The following is a 16,412-nucleotide window of genomic DNA, read 5'->3' as shown; positions in this document are numbered from 1 at the left end:
TTTGAATGGATACAAAAAAACAAAGGTACAAAACTGAGTACTTGACAGCTTTAATAAGGGATAGCAGGAGAAATATAAAACTACTGACTTACATTTACATTTATGCATTTGGCAGACATTTTTATTCAAAGCAACTTACACTGCATTTGATCAGTTCTTGCTTGATTCTCCCCTGGGAATTAAATCCATAACCTTGGCCTTGCTAGCACCATGCTCTACTGTTTGAGCTACAGGAGGATGTTTTAGAGGTTATAAAGAAACAATATATTTTACATTTATTGCAAAATGTACATATAAACACAAATATTTAAGTCGTTTGTGAATGCAGGGAGGCAGACTCTACTATGATGGGAATATTTACATGTAGCAATTCTTTTGCAGAATCATGGGTAATGTAGTTTTTTCATCAGGAATCCCACTGTTGAACATGATTATTTACAAAATAAGTAGAAATAATGTGGGCTGATAGCGTCAACAAAAGCATCTAACAACCTCAAAATGAACAAACTCATCCGTCTTTAATAGTTTGCACGTCATCGTTAAAAATCTAAATGTTCAACTTTTTCACTCTATTTAACTTCCTCTGAGTTGTGGCCAATTCAATTCACTTGAACTGGCAGAGAGACAATTCTTCCTGCTTGACATTTTACATCCTTAACATTCGGATTCAGTAAAATGTAGTTTTATAACAATAAACTTTCCGAGCACTTGGAATCTGACAAACTGTCCTAAAACCGAACTTATCTACATTTCTACATCAGCACTCTAGTATGACGATGTGCAAAAGAATTCTAAATGTTTTCACATTCTGTAAATGTTTTCACTCTTTGTTTCACAGGGGCAAGTAACCTCATCTGTACTTTACACTGTCACCTGAAGCTTTACCAGCACACGTAACCAACATGCCACTGGATTAAAGATAAGCACACCATTGTGATTGAACAAAGATTGTTAATGGCATAAATAGACACCATATCTGACCTATTTATATCCTCCATTTATCAGTGAAGAAAAAAATGATCATAGACTTTAAGACTTTGTGAAGACATAAGATAAGTACACCTAGACTGAAGGTAACAGAGACATGGACAGCATAGACACAATGAGTTCACATTATAAATATATTCCAAGCAAGCCTCACACTATACTATTACATTTCTAATCTATAAATACAAGCTCATCTTATTTATTGATACCATATGTAAAATTCTATTTAAATACTGTTCAAGTCTAGTGTACCAATGATAAGGATGGTTTATGGGATGCATGATGATTTAGAGAACTCCTTCCTTCTGTCTCTTGCACTTTTTTTTATCCCTGCATTCATCCATCACTTCCTTTACTCATTCCTCATGTCTTTGGTGTGTGGCCCAGAAATCACACTTAATAATTTCAGCTCTTGCCATATAAGAGAATCTATTTGGCACAGTGGAAGCGTGGATGTTTGGTGAAGTACAGACATGTTCTGAGGAGGCGGTGCTTACACCTCCACATCCGGATCTGAACCCAACCCTTGCTTCTGCAAAGCGTCTTCCCTCTTCATCTTTGGCTTCTCAGTTCGGGTGTGCCACACCAGCACCTGAGCAAGAGCAAAATCATTTCATTAGTAAATAAAGGAATAGATGACCCAAAAAAAGTCATCGTTTACTCACCCTACTATGTCATTCCAAAAAAGGTTGGGCAAAATTAAGAATTTAAGTAATGGCTCTCTTTCGCTTCACGAGGTTTAATTTAAAATTAATCTTCCACCAAGGAATTTGAAATGGAATTTACTGAATAACAATTTAGTGAAACAGGTCATGGCATTCAGAAAAAAATCTAAATATTATAAGAACATTTTTCATATATAGTGAAAATTTGAAATGCTGCCTTGTCAACTAACTGAAATAAGTCTAAATTGAAATGACTAATAAAAGCGCTAACACTGCACAATAAGGTTGATTAGTTAACATTAGTTACCAACATTAGTAAACATGAACTAAGAATGCACAAGACTTCTACAGCATTTATTAATCTTAATTAATATTAATTTCAGCATTTACTAATGCATTATTAAAATAAGTTGTGTTAACATTAATGCACTCTGAACTAACATGAATAAACTATGAACAACTGTATTTTCATTAACTAATATTAACAAAGATGACTAAATAGTGTAATCAATGCATTGTTCATTGTTTGTTCATGTTAGTTAATACATTAACTAATGTTAACAAATGACACCTTATTGTAAAGTGTTACCATAAAAGCTAACACTGAAATAAATGTCAACTATTTAGAAATATTTTTAAAAATAAAAACTAATAAAATTGGCAAACTGAATTTAAAATTAAGCTATATAATTCTAAATTAACACACCTTTGCTTTAAGTCTTTTGCTTATATAACAGAAGATAATATGTGGTCAAAATAATATAATGACATTTATGGAGAACTGTTCATTTTAATGCTTTACAGCTCAGTCTCTGTTGAACAGAACTATTTCTTGTTCCTGCATGACAGTGCAAGCTAATTTATTTTAATAACACTTAAGCCAAAACCTCACAAAAATAAGATGATTAAGGTTATGTTGCATTATCTTAACATGCACTAAAGCTGGTTAATCACCAAACACTAAGAACAGAATAAAGGAGCTACCTTAGTGCACAGGTCTGCTTTGGGTTCAAGGTCATCCATAGTAACCAGGTGCTGAAGGAAACTGCTTTCCAGGAAGCCCATCTGAGCATCACCGTCAAACTGTGCTTGGGGACTGGTCAGGATAAATCTCAGGGACACAGCAAAACCAGCCATGTCGATGGGGAACGGGCGGTTGGGACGCCAGCCAGTGTGGAAACGCACAACCTTCCCATCCTCCACCACGGGCCGCTCAAACTTCATCCCACCCACCAGACCCACAGGCCACACAGAGACACGGTATGTGTACCGCATCTGAGGGTGACAGGAAGAAGAATGTGGATGGAAAAAAAAAAGTGTTAAATAATGACAAAGAAAAACCTTCTGTCCATATGTTCATAGGCAAAGACTATGTACAGACACAATATGGTTTTGAGGAGTTTGATTACATCTCCAAAACAGAACATCTGACACATCTGTTACACCTCAATACAACTGAAGCACAGCTCCATCTGGAGGTTTAACCAGAAATGATCTCATGTTCTGTTTTAACTGTAATTCTAATAAACATTATGTAATTACATCTGTATAAGTTTAGCATTTAAATCAAGTAATAAACATTTTAATACCCTTTTCTACACATCAGAAAAATAGAATTGATTTTAAAATAAAATTCAATGTACACACTGAGGTACAGAAATTATAGTGATAAAATAATTTTAGTGAATTATTATTGAAGTGAATTAATTTAAATACAAATTTTAATGTTGTAAAAAAAACAATTTTCAGTTTCCACAAAAAACAATAAAGCAATTACGCCTTTTGAACAAAAGATTTTGAGAAATTCAAGTGTGTCAAAACATTTTACTCGTAACACACAAGCATTCAAAAGTTTGGGGTCAGTAAGATTTTGTTTTTAAAGAAATTAATACTTTTATTCAGCAAGGATGCAACATATAAATCAAAAGCATGCATAAAGATATGTGTAATGTTAAAAAAAAATTATATTTAAAAAAAAAAAAGCTGATCTTTTGAACTGCCTAACAAAAATATTAGGCAGTACAACTGTTTTCAAAGTTTATAATAATAAGAAAGCAGCATATTAGTGATTTCTGAAGGACTGCGTGACACTGAAGGCTGGAGGAATGGCTGCTGAAAACACCATCAAAAAGGAATAAATAAAATTCACAATCAATAAAACAATATTTCACAATATTACCGTTTTACTGTATTTTTTTTAAATCAAATAAATGCAGCCCTGATGAGCATAAGAAACTTTTTTCAAAAACATAAAAAAAAAATCTTACCAACGCCATACTTTTGAACGGTATAGTGTACAGTTAACCAATAAAACTCCTCACCTCTTCAAAAAGCTGCAGGCTGTATGTGTTGTCATCGTCAGCAAAGTACACCACAGCCTCCTCGAGGGCAGCCGCTTCCTTTCCTTTAGCAGCAGAGCCCATCTCCCTGAGCCAACGCAGACCCTCGTTCCTCTGCTCAGCCCCCCGGGGCTTCAGCCAGCTGGGATCTCCCTCCTGCAGCTTCCTGTCTTTGGGGGTCAGCTTGTATAGATGGATGTAGGTCAAGCCAGATGCAGCCAGGAAGTCTGTGACCAGCGGAGTCGGCTGAGGAGCATCCTCCACCACGATCCAGTGCAGCTGAGGAACATGGAGGAAGGTGTGGGACAAACGAGTGAGCTCAGCTTTCTGCACCAGTCTGGAGAGAGGAGGAAGAGGGAGAAAGAGCGAGATGAAATTTCATGACATTCCATAAACTATTTTTAATCTTATCCACAAAACATGCCATTCATTCAACCTCATTTTGGAGATATTTCAATGTCTTAGGGGCCATGCAACATTGCATAAAAAAAAACAATGGCATGCAGGGCAGTGGAACAAAAAAGCACAAGGCTTAGGCATGCATTTTCTTTTCAAAGTTTTACTTGAGCTCCACTTTTTGTAGAACAGCATGTCATGTGCAAGACACTGCAAAAGACACAAGACTCAAAGTCTGTTTAGTACATGTTTGCATAAAAAAAACTATGAATCCAAGCACATGACATGCAGACAAAAATATATTTATATAAAAATATCTAATAAATATTTGTCTAGCACATGTTTTCAACAATGCAAAAGCAGCACTGTGAATGCAAAAATGTGTTCTGTGTGCACGGCCCCATAAAATGTTCACCATTCAAAATGTAACTGTAATCAGTATTTGCATAGCGATTGCTCTTTGCTTTGTTACATTGATATACACACACCTGCACACTGTAGAGATCTGAGATCAGCTACAAAAGCCTTTTTGAACTTTTGCCATCAGCGTTACAGAGCACCGAATACAAGGACAGTCCCTACATCCTCTTTCTTATTTTTTATTCTATTTCTATTCTATTTTGTCTATAGCACACCTGTACATACAATTTATTATTATTATTATTATTATTTTATATATTTTATTATTATTTATATTTTTAGATATTTGTTGTGGTTATATATATATATATATATATATATATATATATGTGTGTGTGTATTTTATTCACATCTTATTTTTTTTTATCTATGTGTTGTTGTTTTCTCTGTGTACTGGAAGCTGTGACACTAAAACAAATTCCTTGTATGTGCAAACATACTTGGCAATAAAGCTCTATCTGATTCTGATATTAATGATAAAATCTGATTCAGTTGCATAATTTACTTCTTTTGAACAGTATGTTGCAAAGAATCAGTTCAAACAATTCAGTGATTCTTTACTGTTATGTATAATTACATCATCACGTAGTCTCTTATAACATATATCATGTTTTACAACATTCCAGTAAAGCGACCACAGAATTTTTTTTATTATGTTTTATTAACAATGGAATTTGTATTTTCTTTGTCCTTGTTCAGTTTGTTGCAGTCACCACTGAGCTAAAACATTTTGAATGTGAAATAAAGTAAGTTGCAAATAATAAATGCAAATCATATTTATTAAATAAAAAAATATATATATTTATATAAAAAAATATATATTAAATATCACACCTCTTGGCTGAAGAGATTTTTGCATGCTAAACTCAGTCTCATTATGAATTGGATACGATTGAAAAGCCATGTTACAGTGTGTGTAAATCTGAAATCTTTTCAATTGCTGCGATGCAAGCACTTAAATTTCCTTCTGAATGCAAGGCATTCCTGCATTATTGTAATTTTGAAAAAAGCTGCTTACATACCTTGCATATGTGGGTGTTATCACATAAATTTTGGGCACATTAGTCTTCTTAGACAGCTCTGATGTTTTGATGTGTTCCTGCAGCTTCTGCAGCTCTCCTCTCAGCTGAGAGATCTGCTGAGCCTTAGACAAGTCATGATCTCTGCAGTCACAGCGCTGACCTGCACATAAGAATCAAGGGCTTGCTCAAAAATTAACTATTCAAGGATGAATGACCAAGGTAATGATGATAGTGATTCCAGTCTTACCCAGCTGCATCAGCGCATAGATGAGTCCTAGTAGTGACACCATGAAGTACAGGACAAACACAGTCTTTAGCTTCAGTCTCATTCTCATGATGACCTTCTGATGCTGAAATCGACTCTGATGGAGGACGAGCAAACCGGTGATCATGGAGACAACCCATGTGAATGCATTATAACAGCCACGACTATCGCTTAGCGAGAAAAAGGAGAGATGGTTTGCAGATTCCCAAATGCTCCCAGTGCATCCAGTGAGAATAAGATCAGGTATCTTGATTATAGTAGGATCAAATACAGTACATATGAATGCCTTGTTACAGCAGAGTTTAACTAATGTATTTGAATATATTATTACAATCAAGGATGTGTATAAAGGTAAAGCTGAGATGAATAAATCCTTTCCGGTCGCTTCATTATGTATATTACAGATAGCGTTATGCGTCTTTGTGCATACTAGAGAAGTGCACTATGTACAGCCACCCCATTCATCACTGCGCACTACCAACAACTTCCGCTTTGTGCAACACAGTCAATAATCTCCCGAAATAAACCATAGTTCCGCCATCTAACATTTATATCACATCACATCACATTTTTACCCTTCAACCGACACTACAAGAACTGCTTAAAACACTAGTGAAACAACAGATTCTTCAACTTTTTGTATTCTAACCTGTGAAAAAAAACAATAGACGTTTAAAACACATCCAAAGTGAATAGACAAATTTTGAAATGCCTTTATAGTGTTTAAAAGACATCTCTGAGTTTGCTGGTTTAATTTGAAAAGAAAATAATCTTAATGTATTCCAGTTAGCTTCATGTGATGAAGCATTTCTGACAGAGTATGGAAACAAGTACTGTTGCTGTGTGCTACAGGACAAATTCATTTAAAAACAAAGAAAATAATACTTTTTGGCCTGGTTTCACAGACAGGGCTTAGACTAAACCAGGATTAGGCCATTGTTCATTTAGGACATTTAAGTAATTTTTTATAAACATACTTAGAAAAACAAAACATTTCTGGGGTGCATCTTGAGACAAAACATTGGCACTGATATATTTTAAGATCAGTCAGTGCAAGTTTATTTCAGTTGAAACAGCCAAGACTTACATTTTATTCTAGGATTAGGCTTAAGCCTTGTCTGTGAAACCGGGGGTTCATTTATAAGTATGCATTAAACTGAAAACTAGCATTGTTACTAAATAAACAAACCAAAAAATACATGCTGTTCTTTTAAACTTCCTATTCATTAAATAGTCCTGAAATATGTATCAACAAAAATATTAAGGAGTTTTCAACACTTATGTGAAGAGGAAGACATGTTTTGTGAAAGCAGCATATTAAAATGCTTCTGAAGAATCATGTGACTGAAAACTGGAGTAATGGCTGCTGAAAATTCAGCTTTACAATCACACAAATAATTAACATTTTAAATATATTAATACAGAAAGCCATTATTTTGAATTTTAATATTTCACATTATGCGTTTCACCATATTTATGATAAAAAAAATGCAGCCTTGGTGAGCACAAGTTTTTCCAAAACACTAAAAATAAACTTAATGACCCCAAACTTTATAATAGTAGTGTAGAATTCTAAAATCCCTATAATCGTAAATAGTGCAGTTGATATCCCTTAACTAACCATTGCTTAAAGTAAGCATCCTCATAATACTGATGTTTAATTTCTTTCCTCCCTTCAATGTGAACTTCACAGGACTCAAACAAAGCAACCTTTCTTATTAAGACTGAGGGTGGGGATTTGATTATCACATTTTTTTTTTTTTTTTGCTTATGATCTACCAATCGTTTGGGAAAAAGAGTAAAACAGTTAAGAATGGTTTATGAAAGATTATTTTGAAATAAAATGTTAAAACGCCACTGAACGTCAATAAGTCAAACAAGATTCCTTTATTTGTTGCATACAAATCAAATACATAAAGCCGGAATGACCTTTTGTTTCAGTTCAACAAGAGAGCACAAGACCAGAACACTCCTCTCTCAAACTGTTTTGTTTATAATTTTTCCAATGTCTTTGAAGGCAAATAAAAATGTACATGGCAAACGGATTATATACAAAGAAAAAAAAATGGAAATATACAGTAATGACATGATAAAAGAATATTATGATAAAAAACTAAAATGAAAGTATATTTCTACACTAAGGGTCCACCATAGATAACATGCCAACCCCTCTATCAAATCTAACAGCAATATAATCCTCATCCACCAATTTCCAAATACAGCTGTTATAAAACATTTTGTTATAAGTTGAATGACCTGAGACAGTCTAGGTTGAGTGATTACTAATTATAAACAGTACAGATCGTTGTATTCGGTTTCTTGAAGTGATAAGCAAACATCAGCTTTTAGTTAAAATACAATTACCCTGAAAATTGGTATAGAGTGAAACGGCTGTAACAACCACTGTGACCAACACCTGCATTCACTCACTATGGTAACAAAACAGCTGATGAGTGACAGTTTCTGGAGAAAACAAACAAATCGCAGGCTCTTTTTGCAGCTGGACAGACTGTAAAGACACAAGGTTGAGCCTCACCATGCAGATACCTGAGGTGAAAAAGGTTACATTTGGCTCACAGTGGCCTTCACTGCCATTTTGTCATCATTCAAACCTTTGAGACTGAAAATGTCGCTTACTATGTGAAATGGTGAATGAGCTTTTTTATGTTAAAAACCAAGAGCAAGCATCGATGGGGTTTCATTGCTGATTATGAGCAGGAGAGACTGTTTTAAGGGCTTCCTAAGAGGGGATTTTGGGTGATGGAGCAGGGTAGGGAATGAGGATGAGGAAGCTCTGAAACAACAGAGGAAGGCTCGCTCTTAATGGCAGCAGCCTCCACAGTGGCCGCCCCCAGGCGCATGTCCTGAGGCCTCGCCGTACTTTGTTCTCCGGCTCAGAATCTCATAGGAGCAGTCTTCTCCACAGCAACCGGTCATACTGGGTGACGTTTCGTCAATCTCAAACCTGAAGGAAAAGGACAGCCGTTGGTGAATTCATATTTTAACACTGAATAAGCAGAGCAGGCACTTGTTGCTATGGCAACTGCTTTCATTCAGCGTTCTGTCGATTATAGAGGCCAGTATATAAATCTGCATTCAGAAGAGGAACAGGAATTTCATGCAGTGAGGAAGTGGTGAATGCGTATGAGTTACAGTAAGTAAGGGACTTACTGTAAAGCCTCCCTAAAGAACTGGTAAGCACCGTGGTTGTGTTTAAATACTGTCAGCATGACCTTTTTCATTTGTGTGCTGAGGAAAGACACAAGAACAAGACAACAGCGATGAGTTTTGCCAAAAATGCTACACAGGGATGAATTCTTGGAATGCTGGGTTTGATGTGGTACCTGTTGGCGATAAGCTGAAGGATTTGGATGAGAAACTTCCCCAGGCCTTTCCGTCTGACTTTACTCTCCAACTGAACTTCGTAACTGAGGAGACATTATTAGAATCAGTCAGAAACAACCAGCACTCTCCTGAGATCATGTGTCTTATATGATTCAGAGAATCAGTGAAGTCACATACTGCAAAAACAACACGCGAGACAGACGCACTCCCACTTATACAACATGTGTACATGTAGACAGATAGATAGAGATGCACAATACTAATTATTTAATAATACCAATTATTTTCATGTTAAAGGGATAGTTCACCCAAAAATGAAAATTCTGTCATTAATTACTCATCCTCGTGTTGTTCCAAACCCATAAGACGTTTGTTTATCTTCGGAACACAAATTAAGATATTTTTGAGGAAATCTGAGAGCTTTCTGACCCTGCATAGTCAGCAACGCAACTGAAATGTTCTCAGGCCTAGAAAGGTAAGACATCATTGAAATAGTACATGTTTTACATGTACTTTACATTTTACAAAGTCACAAGAATACTTTTTGTGTGGAAAGAGAACAAAAATAACTTTATTCAACAATTCTTCTCGCCTGAGTTACCATCTGCTGCCATTATCGAGAGTACCACGACGCAATTAAAAATTTGATGCAATTATGTCACAAGGACTATTTTAACTTACCCCGTTTCTGGGTCAGGGAACATTTTAGTTGCATTGCTGTCTATGCAAGGTCAGAGAGCTCTCAGATTTCAACAAAAATATCTTAACAAATTCCTTGTATGTGTAAACATACTTGGCCAATAAAGCTCAATCTTCTTCTTCTTCTTCTTAATTTGTGTTCCGAAGATGAATGAAGGTCTTACGGGTTTGGAACAACATGAGGGTAAGTGATTAATGACAGAATTTTCATTTTTGGGTGAACTATCCCTTTAAGGACAATAGCTGATCAATTCTGCACTGTAATAAATGAATTTAAAATCAGAAAAAAAAAGAAAATTATTTTAATCATTTTCATGTTAATTTAGGTATTATAACATTATAATACATACATTATGAAAAAAGGATATTCATTTTTAGATTTTCTAAAAATGTTACTAAATTGTTTTTTTTATAGATTGGATTTAAGTGTGTAACATGATACAATGGTGTAAAACAATGTGAACATGAACAATTAAATGTCAAACATCAATAAATTAAAAACAAAATCTAAAATCAGTCAGTAACCAATATGCTACTGAAACATTGTGCATTCCAAACAAGTAAACAGATTTTTACCAAACCCCAAAGAGAAAATCATAGCTGTCCTATAAGTAATAATTAAAGCAACATTACCAATATAAAATCTCATCTCCACACTCCACATCAAATCGAAAGTGTGAAAACGCTACAGGTGTGGAGTCTGGGTCACGGGCCAGGAGATACCATGCTCTCTCGTCCTTCATCTCCTCCCTTTTCTCTCTCTCCTTCCATCCCCACTCACTCTGTTCATATCTGCCAAGACATAATGTAACAAAAATTGACTATGTTATAAACTACACAAACTGAAAGTACAAAAAGATTTCATAGACATTTCTCCTGGAACTATATTTCATAAATAGCAAAATGACCAGCTGTAGAAATGTCCTTCAGGTTTAAAGGGACAGTTGACCCAAAATGAAAATTCTGTCATCATTTACTTGCCCTCATGTCATTCCAGGCCTGTACAGGGGGTATTATCTGTGTTAAAGAAGCCCACTGACTTTCGTTCAATAGCCATAGAGTCTTGGAATGTCATGAGGGTGAGTAAATAAGTTCAGTGTTCTACAATTAGTTATAATTTAAAAGTAAATGATGACAATTTATATTTTTGGGTAAACTATACCTTTAACGTAAATAAAAATAACTGACTTCCATTCAACCCAAAACCTGTATCTGAATGTCAATAGAATACAAAACCTAGCAAGTATCCATTAAGAATCTCTGCAGGAAAAAAAATAAATGCCAGACACTAAAAATGGACAAATAAAACATAATAAACATCTAAAGCAGTAACAATATGGGATGCTGGATTACCCCACATGTTGACTTGCTCAATACCTACAGCGTCTGCATGTTGGCTCTAGTCAACTCATAGGCCCACTCCACTGTATCTGGACTCAATGCAGTTACCCGTTTACACTCAATCTCCAGGTTTAACCTGTGACAGATTCAGATATTCACAATATTAGTATTGGATATCAGAAAATGAAGTGACCTGTTTACCAGCTTAGAGGCAGCATATGACACATCCGTCAAAGGGGAAACGTAGGGATAGCGTACCCATTTCTGTCATACTTTTTGAACACTGGCATTGCAGACAGAGGATCTTCAAGCTGTAAAAAGCCACGGGACACATTGTGTTAACATTTCTCTACTGCAAGAACATTAACACTGCAATTTTAAGACAAGTGCACCTATTTTGAAAAGGTTTATTTTAGATGTTCTCAAAGCATACCTTATTGGCTGCCTCCACCTTTGCACAAACTGCATCCATAGCTGCCCGTTCTTCAAGTCTTCTCTGCTTTTTCTCCTTTGCTCTGTTTGATTTTCTCTAAATAGTAATGGAAAGATATTGTCAAACACTATTCTCAGATAGATGGAAGAAAACGGTCTGAAATATTTACACTTTATAACTCTGAGCCCTACTTGGTGAAAGAGAGAGGGGCGATCAGTATAATATACATACAGTGGGTTCTAAAATGAATTTAACTGAATTGAACAATTAAATGAATAATGACACTACAGTCTTCTGTAGAGCTGCATTAATGCTGATATTGAAGTTATTTCATATTTGATGAATTTTGGAACATTAACACTTGTTATAGTGAAGCTGCTTTAAAAATCTGCAACTATTGTCCAAAGCTGACAAACTCAAAATGGACAAATATTGCCCGACTAATCATCCCAGTCAATATGTATGCATCCATCACAAGCAAACTATAATGTTGCCATAAAATATTTCACATAAACATATTTATGGTTGCATTTGTTTCTGTGTACACACGTGACTGCATGGGGCTAGTGACACATTAGTGGACACTTTAAAATAATGGTATTTATGTAAATATGAGGGTTTAATGCCTGTTTTTAAGATTTGTATTGTGTATAATCAAAAATAATACTCCAGGAGCAAATATCTAGCTGGATGCACAAAAAGAAGGCTGCTCTTTGGGTCCACGTACATTAATGTCAAGAGAAGCAGGAAACAGGTGCTCTGAACACAAAGCACGTGGAGAAGAACAGTTTTCTAAGGGCTTGACGGCGCATGAAGTGCATTAATGCCAGACATAAATCTATCAATCAAACTCGACCGATCGAGCAATGCTGCTGTCGTGAGGAGATAGTTTGATCTCGCAGTGACTGCTGGCATCGTGCTAATTAAAAGCCTGTACGAGGTTTTTACACATTACACTCGCATCTCACCAGCTCCTCGTATGACTTTAATGCATCAACTGTTGGAAAATGACAATACTGACAGTTTGACGAAGACAGCAACAGTTTGCAGTGCTAAATGTATCAGTGTTATTGTGCTTAGTGTTAAAGAAATGGCGCAGTCGACGAGCCACCTAAAATGAACCAGAAAGCGTTTGAGGTGGACATTTGTGTTACTCGGATGGACGCTACAAGAATCCATTCAGGTCCTGAGCATCTTTAAAACACCTAAATCTCACCACCACCCCCTCGTTATTCATGAGTTCCGCGTTTCACATCACACACTCTTTCCGGGGAGAGTGATCTGCTTCCATCAGTCTTTGTTCAAATTGCCGCACGCATTTATCAAAGCCCAAATAAGAGCAAAGCTAACAACATACAACATGGACAGACAAACTCACCCCCATTGTGCAGCTTTTATACGACCACCTTGACGCGACTACCGCACTCTAAACCCCTTTAAAGAAGTTAGAGATCTGAAGATGAGATGTGCTAAAGAATGTTAAAATGCTAACGAGCTAATCTACAGTAACACAAGAGCTCGAGGGTTGCTAGCTTAATAAACAGTAATCTATAAAGCAACTAGCGACCGCTGTTCGCTTTTATTTTTTCCTGCCAGATTCGCGCCACGAAATTTCCGCGCTCTACTCTCCCTTTCTTTAGCTCCTTCTCCTTTCCTCCCTCCCTCTCTTCACTCTTTCTTTCCCTCTCAGCAGCATTGGGCATTAGCCGCTGAGTCTTGGGGAAATGACGACATAGGGTTTGGGGTTAAGGGTCAATGCTTCCTCACGTTGAGGGTAGTTTGTGACCGAGAGCCATAAAGATATATTTATGTAAATTTTATTTTATTCGTCGAGTAATTGATACTAAAAGGCATTTTTCTTTGAGTTTCTGGTTTCCTTTTGCAAGCTGAATTTGTAACATTATTAAAAAAAATTGTGTGTGTGTGTGGGGGGGGGGGGGGGGGGGGTAGAGGAGACTGTCCAAATAAAGTTCAATTACTTTAATAAAATACACTGTAATCAAAAATGAAATGTAATTTTAATTTAAGTTTAACACTGTGCATACATATTATATTAAAATGTTTTGTTTTATTTTGAGCTGAGTAGAAGCCAGTGAATACATTCCAAGTATAATTTTTCCAATATATATATTTGCATTTTGTTTTTAAATATTAAAATATAATATATAATAATTAAAATATAAAACCTTGTTTGTGCTGTTTTATTGTGTTAACGTTAGTAAATTGCTTCTTGGTGTGTATTATGTGCAAAGGGCATCACTGTAACAATGTGACATGAAATAAAACATTATGTGGTTAAGTGTGATGAGATTTTTTTGTGATGAGATGTTGATTGTAGCCTATAATTATGCATACCTTTTTCTTAATTGTAACAAATGGAATCAAAAAGAACAAATAGAATGTTAAGAGAAAAATGCAAACAGTGGTTCATATTAATAACTACAATTGAAGAGTTAATTTGCAAAAACAGGTAACTCCGTTTTTAAAAATGTTCAATAATCATGCTTTTTTTTATTTATCCTGCATTCCATTCAATATCAATCAAACTGCATTTGGGTTGTTTTGATTAAATAATAACAACTAAAAAATACAGCTAACACAATAAAGCACAATAAAAACATAATAACAATAAAAAACATGACTTATCTGTTTTTGCAAATAAAATTTTCAATTGACAAAACGCTTTGTATCATATTTGTACATATTTAATTAATGCACTAAATTCATTTGAATGGAGATTTCTGTTTAGCTGAATGAAAAATCAGGTCTAGAAGGGCCCTGCAGTACCTCTTTTGTCCACGAGGTTGCACTAGTTGACAATACAGGACTGCAACTTAAGTTGCTACTGTGTAGGAACTGCTACTGTATGTCAGCACCACCTTGTGTGATGATCGCATGGTTTGAACTGCATAGAGTGCGCATATAAACGCCAGTGGTACTTAACTACAGTACGTAGAACGGCGTGTACCTCACATCTAGGACGATTTTTACAGAATCCCTCGTTAACACCCACTGCTTCTGACCATTATAAAGAACGCACAGCCATAACTTAAAGCGTCTACCCATGTGTTGAATGCAACGAGTGCTGCTGTATATTCCTGGCCACGCCCCTCCCGCAGATGGTCCGTCACGAAGCCCCGCCCCGAACCTTTTGTTTTCTGGTAATCTGTCTCGCGACGGGGAGAGATGGCATTTTCAGGAGGGGAAACAAGGGAGGGGGTCAGAGAGTTCAGCGCTGGTAAAATCTCCGCTTCCTCTGCGCCACAACTCACACTGAACCTTGATGCATGCTCGATAACTAGTCTATGATGGAGTGATTGTAACTGAGGGTTTATAAATAAACAAAACTCGACATAATAGGGCATGCAAATTTAGGTTGTGACAACAAAAGGTTGTTCCATCCATGTTATTGCTAAACAAAATAGGGACAGACTCCAGCTATACCTTCAGGCCTGTGGTTGCGAGCAGAGATTGTTACTCCTGAAGAAAAAAACCCTCTTTCTCTGCTTGGTGTGCATGCGGGTGGGGGGTGGGGGGGAATAGAGAGAGGGGGAGGGGAGGAAAGAGGAACTCAGAGGTGATGAGGATGGAGGAAGTCTACCAGAGAGGAAGAGGAGAGAAAGAGAGAGAGAGAGAGAATATCAAGAAACCATCATAAGAGAGACCATCATAAAGGGACAACTAAGGTGAGTTAGAGAAAATGGAGATGGTTGTTTTGCACAGCACTGGCAAGATGGCATGAAGGAGGGGAGGGAGGAGATGGTTGGAGAGAGAAACACATAGACAGAGAGGGGATGGCTGGGAGGGGTCTTGTGCCACAAGTGCTGGTATGTCTGTCTCTGTTATTGCCTGCAAGGACCACAGAGAAAGAATATAAATGTATATGGGCATCCAAGGGAGGACCTGTCCATCATTGGGCCTGCTGGTTGATAGTGTCAGGAGGGGGTGTTGGAGACCAGACTGAATCCAGGCTTTAATCCTTTTATGTCAGTTTTAGGATTGTGTCTAGATATCAAGTTTATTCTCACCTGTAATACCTCCAGGTTATGTTTAATTAATGTAGACCAGAAACCATGGCTAACACAGTGTGAATGTATTGATTTCTTTAAGCCTCAATCACCTTTTATCAACTGAATATGGTAAAAGAACTATAGCTGAAGCCTAATTCACGATATCCATCATTAAAGACTCAGTATTAAGGTAAATAATCAAGTTCTAGTCTTTTTCTCTCTCTCCTGCATACATTAGTGAAGGGTCTGGGCAGCCTCAGCACTGCATTGCACAGCTGACGAATCCCTCCGCACACACAGCAGGAAGTAGTTCCGTATGATTTCATGTGGGAGCACCGCAGGTAAAGCACAAAGTAATGGATCGCTAGTAAGTTGGTTTCATGAAGAGAACTGTACGAGAGGATCTAAATATGTTTAAATCTAAATTTAACCACAATTAACGCCTGAATAACGGCTTTTATGCCGGGAGCGTTTCATTTAACGTTTTTGT

General features: G+C 36.4%; 2 protein-coding genes across 2 annotated transcripts; both read right to left on the bottom strand.

Annotated features, from left to right (window-relative positions):
- Positions 1-35: 35 nt before the first annotated feature.
- Positions 36-6,592, bottom strand: b3gat3 (beta-1,3-glucuronyltransferase 3 (glucuronosyltransferase I)). The gene is made up of 5 exons (XM_079376129.1): positions 6,077-6,592; positions 5,830-5,989; positions 3,974-4,328; positions 2,637-2,927; positions 36-1,579 (listed from the first exon to the last, which is right to left on the bottom strand). The coding sequence occupies exons 1-5, from the start codon at positions 6,219-6,221 to the stop codon at positions 1,481-1,483; spliced, it is 1,050 nt and encodes a 349-aa protein (XP_079232255.1). The 5' UTR covers positions 6,222-6,592; the 3' UTR covers positions 36-1,480.
- Positions 6,593-7,860: 1,268 nt separating this feature from the next.
- Positions 7,861-13,634, bottom strand: naa40 (N-alpha-acetyltransferase 40, NatD catalytic subunit). Its single transcript, XM_079376082.1, has 8 exons — positions 13,291-13,634; positions 11,913-12,008; positions 11,738-11,790; positions 11,520-11,615; positions 10,772-10,930; positions 9,439-9,522; positions 9,266-9,343; positions 7,861-9,059 (listed from the first exon to the last, which is right to left on the bottom strand). Exons 1-8 carry the CDS (start codon positions 13,294-13,296, stop codon positions 8,915-8,917), a joined length of 717 nt encoding a protein of 238 aa, XP_079232208.1. The 5' UTR covers positions 13,297-13,634; the 3' UTR covers positions 7,861-8,914.
- Positions 13,635-16,412: the final 2,778 nt, after the last annotated feature.

This window comes from Barbus barbus (assembly GCF_936440315.1).
Source record: "Barbus barbus genome assembly, chromosome: 2".
NCBI classification, from domain to species: domain Eukaryota; kingdom Metazoa; phylum Chordata; class Actinopteri; order Cypriniformes; family Cyprinidae; genus Barbus; species Barbus barbus.
The sequence above is the reverse complement of the archived record's forward strand: the minus strand, read 5'-3'. Positions and strand labels throughout refer to the sequence as shown.